This window comes from Labrus bergylta, chromosome 24, assembly GCF_963930695.1.
Source record: "Labrus bergylta chromosome 24, fLabBer1.1, whole genome shotgun sequence".
NCBI lineage: Eukaryota > Metazoa > Chordata > Actinopteri > Labriformes > Labridae > Labrus > Labrus bergylta.
In genome coordinates, this window is record NC_089218.1 from 11244214 (window position 1) to 11255620 (window position 11407).

Here is an 11407-nt window from a genome sequence, read left to right on the forward strand (position 1 = left end):
CTTTGACAAAATATAAAACCATAAAAGAAAACAAAAAACGACGAGGACAGTACAATGAAGAAGTAATGTGGGGGGGGGGGGGGAGTTAGTGGTTGTAGGCAATGTTGAAGAGGTGAGTTTTGAGGGATTTCTTGAAGGAGGTGAGTGTGGGGGAGTCTCTGATGTCTTTTAGGGGTGGGAGCAGCAACAGAGAAAGCATGAAATGTTGTAAAACACATGGTAAGTATTCCCATGTCTCTTTTCTAAAGGTTAATGTAAACATGCTGAAAGACAAACATTTTGTCCTTTAAAATTCCCCTTTATTATTATTTCAGTGACAACCAAGGTTTTTATTGTCAAGTAAAACGAATGAAATAAGAAAAAAATAAAATGTAAAAAAAACTTTGGATAACTGAAAGTACAACAAATTGATAAATAACAAAAACAGTAATGTGTGTTTACAAAAATAACTATAATAAAATTAGAGAGAAAATGCGTCTTTGTGGGGGCGCTGGTGGAACAGTGGTTAGTGCGCTCACTCCCATGTATGGAGGCTGTAGTCATCCAAGCGGGCGGCCCAGGTTTGAATCCGACCTGTGGCTCCTTTCCTGCATGTCATTCCCCACTCTTCCCTGATTTCCGACTCTATCCACTGACTATGTCTCAAATAAAGGCACAAAAAGCCAAAAATTAAAAAGAAAAAAAAAGAAAATGCGTCTTTGTAACAAGCATACACAGAGAAACATGCTGTATGGTTTTTTATACCTGATAGGTTAAGTGACCCTGATGAGTGACACCTGTCTAAACCAGTAAATAAACCGAACCAGCGCACGATAGGTTAAAGTAGTACAGCTTGTAAATGACGGCTTCTACAATAACGTCACAGCTATCATTTCTTCTTTCATGGTTAATGTCGTAGCTGGTAGTTCATTATTTTATTTCAAAATAAAAGAAGGTTTGTATCCAACAGGAAGTAAAGTACCCTTAGCGTAAGACAGTAGAAAACAAAAAATAAAAGCATCACAAAAACGGTTTTGAAATACTCAAAACAACAAATGTGAAAAAATAGCAAAGTGTTATGAGAATATTCCACACTTAAACCTTGTAGTATCATAATAAAATCACATATTTAAAAAGCAGCACAGAAAAGTGACATAGCTTCAAACATTAGTGATATTAGCCGGTCTGTAGGGACTTGGGTTGGGAACTGGAGGGTTGCCGGTTCAAGTCCCGGTGCGGACCAAATATGGAAGTTGGTCTGGTAGCTGGAGAGGTGCCAGATCGCCTCCTGAGCACTGCCGAGGTGCCCTTGAGCAAGGCACCAAACCCCCTCCCCACCACCAGCTCAGAAGCGCCCACTGTGGGCTGCTCCGTCACTCTGGCTTCTCTCCATTAGTGCATGTCCAGAGGATCCTGTTTGTGTGCATGTGTGTGTGTGTGTATTTCAGCCTGTGTGTGTTCATGATTTACAGAGTGTGAAATCTTAATCTCTTAATCTTAATCTTAATCGTAAAGTATGTGGCAAATTTCTGAAGAAAAACAGAGTTTCTGCATTAATCAGACTTTAACAGGGGGAAAATAGATATCTGACTATCACACTAATGCATTAGAAACCCAACTACACTTATTACAAACATTAAACTCAAACCTTCTATCACTTAAATTATTTGTGTTTACACTATTTGTCAAGTAAAGTAAGAAAAAAAGTGATTTCTAGACAGGAAAAAAAGATGAGGACAAAGGTCTAACTTAACAAGCACTTACCACTTGATATTTATTAACTTATATTCACACTTCAGTGGTTGGAATTCAGTTTCTGCCTCAGAAAAACTGAAACTACTAATTGCCTTTGGGGAGGTACACGGAAGAAACCGCAGCTATTGTGCAGCTTTCCCGACATTATGTCTGAGAAAGTCTCTAGAGTATGTCAATAAGAGAGAGATGAGTCAGGTGTTGGAAGACAGTCGGTCACACAGCAGGTATGTCATTGTCTGCCTTGTTAATGATGGCCAGATTGATCAATGAACTGGCCTTGGTCAGCCAGCACTTCCAGTAAAAAGTGCTAATAAAGGCCCTTCTGAATTTATCCCCCGATAGAGTGTATAAAGCTAGGTTAAAAAAAGTGTTGAATCCAGCTAGAGGTCTGGAGATAATGTATGCAGCATGCACGATTATGCGTGTGTCATTTCCCGCCTTTCGAGTTTCTATCCTCCATGCACGCAAGATGTGATATGGAAGGAAACACACTACGAACACCACCAGGATCAGCACGGTTACTCGCCTTGCTCGCATTCGACATGGACTGTTTGTGTGGGGCCCTTTCGCCAACTCTTTCACTATACCGATGTAACACATGAATACCACCACTAGTGGGAGTAGAAACCCAATTGCAGTGAGCAACCAGCTATACCACCACAGAGGCCAGGGTATGGCGCTAGCAAAGTCCGCGCAGGTTTCGTTGTGGGATATCATCGTCAGCATAGGTGTGATTTCGGCAGCAGCGAGGATCCACACAATTGAGCATGCAATAATACCCCAAATCTTCTGCTGCACCTGTGCAGCCATCAAAGGTTTGATCACCACGATGTAACGAAAAACTGCAAGACAAGTCAGGAAGAGGATGCTCCCATACAGGTTTAAATGAAACCCAAAGCGCACTAAGTGGCACATGAAAGCTCCAAGTGTCCATAAATCCCCGTTGCTGTAGTAGAAGATCAGGAATGGCATGCTGAGGACGTAGAGGAGGTCGGTAAACGCTAAGTTTACCATGATGATGCTGCTGCTTTTCCATGGACGCAGCTTTGTCATGTATATGCCAATGGATGTGATATTTCCCACCAGGCCCACAATGAAGATAATTCCATAGGATACAGGCAGGTAATAGCATTTCAGCAGGTCATCTATGTTGGTGCAGTTGTCTGTGGCCATGATGGAGTTCTGCAGAATTTGAAAAACAAAAAGGAGCCATGTTTTAAGTCTAGCTAGAAATGAAGGCCGTTTTTACACATAGAACTATTCTTTAAATGTACCCGTCAGTACAAAAAGCTTGACATCATAAAAATGGGTGAGTTGAAAGAAACCCCCCACGCATACAGTGTGTGCCAATTAAGAAATGAGCTATTCAGACTTAATTTCTTTTAAAACTAGGCTATAAACATGTTTATATCTGCTTTTAAAATGAGCATTTTAGAATGGGTGTGTATGTGAATCAGTAGTTTTTGCAGCTAACCTCAAGTGGACACTTGATGAACTGCAGGTTTTATCACAATTTTATCATGATTATATTCTTTGGATTTGTTTTAAGAATAATTAAATTATGTAGAGAAATTGATTGTGTAGCAATTGAGTTTGAATTTTTAGCTTATTTCTAATAATTGTCATATGCCATCTCTTATGAACACAGGACCGCAAATACATAGTAAGAAGGATTTTTTATTTTTTAAGATTTATTTTGGGCTTTTCGTGCCTTTAATGCAGAGAGAGGACAGTGGATAGAGTCGGAAACCAGAGAGAGAGAGCGGGGAATGACATGTGGAAGTGAACCCGGGCCTACCGCTCGAGATGAGAGTCTCAATACATGGGACGCGCCCAGGATATTGTAGTTTTGAGGCTTCCTGTGACCTTAAGGGAATTCCATGGAAATAGCTTCCTGCTGTGACTCATATGACAGAAGTGACAATATATCAAAACCTTGACGCTGGACACGGCCCCTGAAACAAAAACATTTAGCCGCAAGATGCTGAAAATGATTCAGTGAAAAAATGCGTGGAATGGCAGGTTCTAGTGGTCATTTTCTCTGGGTACATTACGTTAGTGTAAAAAGATTGGACAAGTGGAGCCTACTGTTAAATAAGTGTTGAATTTGTGACGGATGTTTTGAGCTGCCTGAACAAACCATCCCTGTCAATTGAAGAGAAAACAAATACAGTATTTTTTTTGTCGATTGAGGGAAAAAATAGGCTACAAGCAAATCATCCTTCCCTTTTCCCTCTGCTTTCATATCAATGTCATTGGCAATTACTGCTTGAGGAGGGATGGAGAGGGCACGGAAGAAAGAGGCAAGCAGACAAGGAAAGAAACAATCAAGCAAACTCAGAAGAAGAAAGAAGCAAACAAAACTCTTCTCTCCTTGTCAACAGTCTGCTTTCTGAAAGCCTTTCAGGATATGACAGCGCCTATGGCATTCTGGCTTGACGGCAGCTTCTTGTAATGCTGTCAGTGCAATGTGCTCTCATTATGGATGTGAGGAGATGTGCGAGTTGTCATTTACACATTGCTTGAACACTCATGAGGCATGAACTTGTACTCATTATAACACTTATTTTTTAGAGTTTTGTGGATGAATGTAAACTGTCCAAAAGCTTATTTTATCCAGCTGAGAGGCTGAGTCATGAAAGGTTTTGTTTTAAAAAATAGTTTTCTACTTACTTTAAGCTACGGTGTCCTCATCAGTGTTCTCTCCAAGCCTTCAGTGTCTCATCTCTGTTTTCACATCAATTCCTCTGTCACTCCTCCTCCTCCTACTCTCTCCCTTTCCCTTCCAGTCTTCTCCACCCAGGGGGAAACTCCAGCATATTTTTGTTTGCAAGTCTGCCATAGTGTGCATTTCCTTCAGCCATGTGTGCTTAGTTCCTGGTGTCATGTTTGAGCTGCTGAAGCTCAAGGTTCAAGTTATTCACACAGGTCACATTTCAGGTGAATTTGTAGAGAATAAAGATAAGATAAGATTATCCAGTACACCTTGTGTTCTGGAAAATAAACTACAGAGGTCTGCTTTATTTCTTCAAAAGGGCTTTTGATGACATCAGAGTGACACAACAGAGCTAATTTTGGCACAGGCACAGACCTCGCTTTGTGATTAAAGTAATCAGGAAGTGAAGAAGAATGTGGGAAATGAACACTGAATAAACAAGGTCAAGTGTAATTATTTTCTAAAACTCCTTCCTATCATGTAATTAAACACCTTCAACGGTGACACAATTTAGAGTCCTACAGCCGCCACAGATTTACATGAGCAAAACGAGACATTTCTAAATCAATAGTTTGAAAGGTGAAAGAGTGAGTGCATGTTGTGCAAAATATATTTGTAAAGTATCGACATTTATGATCGCATTGTGTAAGGCAGCACATCAAGTCCCAAATCAATGATCAAATAGAAGTTTATAGTAAAAAATAATTCAGAACATACAGAGCAACATTTTTGGTTTAATGATTTAAAAAAAATGTCTCACCTCCTGAAGTCAATTAATTCCTCTTGTAGCTCTTTTTTTGGTCGCCTCCAACTGTGAGGAATACATCTGGCTCATTAGCTGTGATATCAGTCTGGAATTTCAGAAATGTAACAAATAGCCACAACATCAGAACACCCAGTTATGGGGTTGTTTGTTTCAAAATACAGACAAAACAAGTAAACACTGCCAACGTACTTTAATGAGGATTCTCTCCTCTGGTGGGAACATCAATCCTTGTAGAGGGTAAATGATGCAGTATGAAGGGTTCCATTGGCTTGGCAGTCAGCACTGATGAATGAAGATTCACTTTCAATCAGGTGATGGTGTGCAACCCGATGAAATGCGACGCAATGAAAGGGACACAACATAATGTACAGTAATCCATCGTTATTTAACGCAATGTAACTTAATGTACAGTAACGCAATGTGACGCAATGTAATGTCACAACAATTAAACAAAAACAGTTTAACTCTGCAATATTTTAATGTGGACATATTGAATGAGGGAGGCTAAAGTCCAAAGCTGTACCTTAAATTTTCCAGTCACATTTCTAATGTAGATACCTTTGGACATGTTGACATGTATAAGTACAACACATGTTTTAAGATCCTTATACTGAGTTCAAATGTAAAGACCTCACCTTCCATTAACCCAGTTTCACTTCCTTGTTTGCCTGAAAGTACAGAAGAGCTATAAATGTCTATATTTGGTCTCTTGGCTGCCCTTGATGTGTTAACAAAGTCTCTGTTGTGTCACGTTTCAATAAATCAAACGAAATCAAACGCAGCAAAAAGAGGCAGATTTTTTCAAGGTTTATTTTACAAAAGAAGAGCAAGAAACTATGTGAACAGTGTTTTATAGATCAATCTAAATAGTGGCTTCTTTTTATCAATACTGTGGGGATGGTGCAGTCTTTGAAGAGGCAGCAGAACTGAGTGTTTATAGTACAGATAAAATCATCTGAGTTCAGAGAAAAAATTTATGTCAAAGATCAACTCGACACACAGAAATCCGAGCGCAGAGGATGAGACGCCTCGGAGGCAGCTCGCTGGGGGAGAAGGGGGGAGGGGGAGTCAGGAGGTCTTGTTTGAGTGTTTAGAAGTAAAGAAATTTGTTTGTCTACAGTTTGGGCATCCTGGCTGCATTGAGATGAATGGACACACAGGAGGAGCCGGCAGCGTAACGCATCTCCCTCAGCATGCCACTCCACTGCTTCTTATCGTCCTCATACCTAATGAGACCAAAATGAAGGTCAGATCTCAGAACAGAGACGAAGCTAACAACAAAAACATGCAAATTTCTGTGAGAAAACTTACTGCCAGACGTCAGTGACCTCTGTGGGAGCCACCTCCTTATTCTCTGTCTCAACCATAGCGAAGCCGCCCACAGCGTACAGGGAGCCGCCATTGCTCAGTAAGTTGACAGAGCTCCTCTCCTGGGGGAACTCTGTGAAGGGCTCCCACCTGAGGAGGAACAACATTAGGAGAAGTTCAAGTGTAAGATGGAGAGCTTATACTCAAAGACTTCTCTACCTTGGCACATAAGTCCAATTTTAACTTTTTTTTGTAGGTTTAGTGAACAGTTGTATTTGTTAAGGCCTGAATAGATAAATATAATGTATTACAGATGCAATGTACTGCACAGGATATAAACCAACAATATGTGAGTTAGGACAAACTTCTTAAACTTCCCTGCTAAATACAATTTCATCACTTGTGTTTTGTTGCGTTCAATATAGAGTACCTGTTTTTTATTTTTTTGTGTTTTTCTATTGCATTGTAACATTTCCCCCAATGATACCTTTATTTCATGTCACTTTTTTTTTTTTTTTACACTTTATCGTGCTACATAAGACTGCTCAGCTTCTAACCAATAAAACACTCGCTTCTTCTCAGCTAGCAAGCTCGACAAGTTACCGTTTATCTTTTTTTTTACTTACAGTTTTCAATATTGAACGTGTATGATGTAGTCAAAATACTTCTAAGAGCTTAGTGATGTGTCTGTTGTGGTAAATGTACACCCTTTCTCACAGCACTCCTAAACTAAGAAAACAGAAATAATTAGAGTTCCATACTTGTTTGCAGTGAAGTCGTAAGCTTCACATATATTAGTGAGGCCCTCCTCGTTGACCCCACCAGTCACCACGATCTTGTTGTTGTGGACGACGGCTCCGAACATGGCTCTGGGAGTCTTCATGGCCGCCATCTCCCTCCATTCTGACTGCTTGTGGTTGTACACAAACATCTTGTTGAGGGCTTTGCTGTGGGCACAAGGAGGGGTACAATGGTGGGATTATTAGTGGCATTGGGTTCATGCATTGATATTTAAATGATAAGATATCTTTATCTGTATTGTACAACTACAATGAAAAACTGTTGGAGCAAACTACACTAACTTCATTTTCTAGGCAGATATTTTTCTGGGATGTTTAATACTGGATTGACTATAAACTGATGGGATTTGGTCATATTGTCATTTATGTAGCGAGGACTAAAATATGCATGTAACAACTGTATTTCATTGTCATATGTCGTATCCTCTTTTTGCACTTGCTTGATTTGCATCCATTTACATGTTGGTGTCATTTCTTCCTCATACTTGGTTTTGCCAAGGACCTGATACAAAGAGATAAAGAATATAGGTATACATATTCTGGGTTTTTTCCTCCCTCTTTTCTTGTTTTATTGAGTTATATATTTGGTCGTCTGTATCTTGCCTTCCCTTACAGGTTTTCTTTGATGCAGACGCTGTTATTTTGCATCGTGCGTCCTTAAATTAGAACACACACTGATATCAGGCACACTCAGATGAAGCCTTTGACACCTTCTGTTTCTCTTCTTTTTCCTAAACAGAGCACCATTTTAAAAGGGAGTGCAGGAGAAGCACACCTGTTTAGGCTCACTGACTGATGTTCAGCTGACAGCTCAGAACACGACCCTGATTGATCAGCCTATTATTAGTGACTCTATTAAATCCTGCAGTTTTTCTGGATCACTGCAAAAACAGTTCAGATAGCACACGGTCAGTGGTTTGTTTTAGGGGCAGAGAAAGTAAGCAGAGTATTTGTTTTCTCTGTGAAATTCAACAAGGGGAGCACAAATCAGATTATTCTCTATTATTGTAACATATTAGCCCTGGACTGAAGCAATGTAATTGTTGCCTATGACGTACTGTGAAGCGCTGCAGACTGACAGAATGATAGACCAGGAGCAGCTGCAGCTCACAGAGTAAGGTCTCACAAACACACACACACACACACACTCTCATTTACTCACTTGTCATCTGTCTTTCCTCCAATGCAGTACACCAGTCCTTTGTGGGAGACAACAGCATGGCCGTGGATCTTCAGAGGAAGCTTTTTGGTCTCACTCCACTTCATTTTCCTGAAGAATGAATATTAATGTCAAACATTTAAAAATAGTAGAACACTTATTTTTGCTGCTGTTTTCTTTTGGTCAGAATGTGTCATTGTTACATGTGATTTCTCATGTGGACGAGACAAACCAATCTAGATCTGTGATAATGTTTATATCCTGCCTTTAATTAAAAAATATGACTCTCTTATTATCTCAGAAACAACCAGGGCTGATTAGGAGGGCGGAATCACATTCAAACTTAATTAAATGTAACTAAACACCACTTTTTTCTGACTGTAAGCAGTGTTCTTACTTAATTAGTTAATTATCACCTGAAAAATGTGTCGAAGGTGAGAGACAGGGTGAGAAGTTAGATAAGAAAGACATTACGAGAAAGAGGGAGAAGCAATAAAGGAAAAAAAAACACTAACTCGACATCGTAGCACATCACAGTGTCCAGGGATTCGTTTGTCTGGAGGTCTTTTCCTGCCACGGCAAACAGCAGGTTGTTGCTCTCTCCGATATTGAAGAGGCATCTTGGGGAAGGCATGGGCGGCAGGGCGACCCACTCTGATGTCAATGGATCCAACTGTGAATTTAAAAAGTCAGATATAACCTGTTTACTTTCTGTTGCCTAAGACTGATACACCCAAAAATATGACTAATAACGAAAAAAGGCTAGCAAGCAACATAGCTTAGCGTAGCTTAAAGCCCGAAGGCAGGAACTGACATTGTTGAAAGTCAAACTTAGTTCTGCCCAACAACATAACTCAAACTAACAAACTAAAATGGCTATGTCTGTTTTTTAGTTTGTTAGTTTTACATCTTTTTAACCAAAAAGAACAGCAAGCAACAACAGCATGCTTGCTGCTTTCTTCCTCTAGCATTCTTATGCTAAGCTAGACAAGTGTTATCCTGACATTAGCTCTTTATTTACTAGGATATGACAGACCTGTGGAGTTTCTTACTCTCAGCAACACAGTGAATGTCAAATGTGAAAGGGTGTGAGTGGGTGTGGGTGTGGTTATTTTAGATTAGCACACAGACTAGAACAGAAGTTACAGTTAATCTGTAATTATTTTGAAAGTTGAGCAAACACTCTGCATGATAACATAACTAAAGCTAGTTAAGATTTTTATATATTTCTCTTCAAAACTGTTCATACGTAAAATGAATTACTGAAGAAACAACGTTTGTTCAGCTAAACAGCCGTGCTATGTGTGTTTCGATGCTTGCCATCTCCTGGCTTTGCCTTACATAAGGATTGAATGGCGATACTTTTTTCCTAATGTCATTATTTGCAAAAAAAAATGAATAACAGTGTATCTCCCAGTGAAAGATTCTGTCAATGATTAATCTTGATTTTATAATTAATTGAAGAAAAAACGAGGTTTCAAATGAAAGTAAAACATAATTACCAAGTAGAAGTAACATTGCAGGGGTAGATCTTTGTTTTCCTCGTCTACAAACAGTCCCCCAATGATGTAGAGCTGGTTCTTCTCTGATGCCAGGCTGACGTGGTTACGTGGGATCTGCTCTGCCATGGCTGCCAGGAAGCACTCATTCTCAATGACATCGTACGCCACTGCGGCTGTATCATTGATCATCAGAATGAAGTCCCTTCCGAACATGCCATGTCTGCGGCTGTCATTCAGATATCCAGGGAACAGGCTTTCCTCATCACCTCCTTCCGCATCAGCCCCCTCCTCCCCCTCTTTCTTCTTGGGTGTCTCTGGAAGTTTCCCCTTGTAGGCGTCCCTGATGACTTGGATCATCTTCTGGAGCTCTGGATCGGCCTTGATGAACTCATCCGTCTCCACCTTTTCCTTGAAGTACTTCTCTGGCAGCAGGCGGAAGCGGATGCAGTTGAAAGCATCCTTCAGGACCTTGACGCGCTCCTTGTCATGACGAACCCAGGCCATGACCGACTCAAACACCAATTCCTCCTTCCCCACATTCAGCGAGTCCCCACCAATGACGGCGAACAGTTCATGCGCTGCGAGCTTCAAGAACTCCTCTTCTTTGTAGAGGAGCTCAAAACGGTCTGCGACGAAGTTGCGTGCAGCCACCGCGAGTCTTGGACAGCTGAGAACCAGGCCCATCCTGAAAATGGCCAAGCAGTTGCTTAGGGACAGCTTCTTCTGAAGGTAGTTGACACAAACAGTGAAGACAGAAGGGATCTGGAATCTGTTAGCCACAGCAATAATATCCTGCACATTGCCATCTGTGAGATCAATCTCAGCAGAGTAGAGGTACTGGATGATCATATCCAGGATGGAGGGGTTGACATCCTCCAGAACCACCTCCTTGGTGTTCTCCACCTCTTTCCCATCCTCTGTGAAGAAGATCTCCCTGAAGTAAGGGCTGCAGGCGGCCATGATGAGCCGGTGGCAGGGGAAGCTGCGGTCGCCCACCTTCAGGGTGCAGTCCACAAACTTGTTCTCATTGAGCAGCTCCTTCAGCCCGTCCTGGAGCAGGGTGCTCTGAAACAGGCGCAGCTCCTCCTTGATGGCGTTGGGGTCCATGGCGAGTCAGGAGGGGAAACGTCGGGTGAACAAGGGGGTCTGTGGAAAGAGGAAGGAGTCGGAGGCCACGGGTCCTGTTGGCAGTCGGTCCTGGCTGGAAAAGGCAGGGCACAGAAAGGGCTGCCACTGTGAAGACCCTGCAATGTAACCCCACCTCTCTCTAAATTTAGCTCCCTCTGCCCCCTGCCTGTCTCAGCTCTTGTGGAATCTGACTGGGCCGAATCACAGTGCAGCACAGACCTCGGCTCCTGCAGCAGCTGTCACAGACTGAAAGAAGCAACTGGTTGCTCAGGCTGGGGATATGCCACCACGATG

At 41.4% G+C, this 11407-nt stretch overlaps 2 protein-coding genes across 2 annotated transcripts; both read right to left on the reverse strand.

Annotated features, from left to right (window-relative positions):
* Positions 1–227: 227 nt before the first annotated feature.
* Positions 228–5872, reverse strand: LOC109992366 (2-oxoglutarate receptor 1-like). Its single transcript, XM_020644926.3, has 2 exons — positions 4408–5872; positions 228–2916 (listed from the first exon to the last, which is right to left on the reverse strand). Exon 2 carries the CDS (start codon positions 2905–2907, stop codon positions 1948–1950), a length of 960 nt encoding a protein of 319 aa, XP_020500582.2. The 5' UTR covers positions 2908–2916; positions 4408–5872; the 3' UTR covers positions 228–1947.
* Positions 5873–6008: 136 nt separating this feature from the next.
* On the reverse strand, positions 6009–11283 carry LOC109992380 (kelch-like protein 41b). Its single transcript, XM_020644951.3, has 6 exons — positions 9986–11283; positions 8999–9156; positions 8487–8594; positions 7286–7471; positions 6528–6674; positions 6009–6442 (listed from the first exon to the last, which is right to left on the reverse strand). Exons 1-6 carry the CDS (start codon positions 11090–11092, stop codon positions 6331–6333), a joined length of 1818 nt encoding a protein of 605 aa, XP_020500607.2. The 5' UTR covers positions 11093–11283; the 3' UTR covers positions 6009–6330.
* Between the last annotated feature and the right edge of the window lie 124 nt (positions 11284–11407).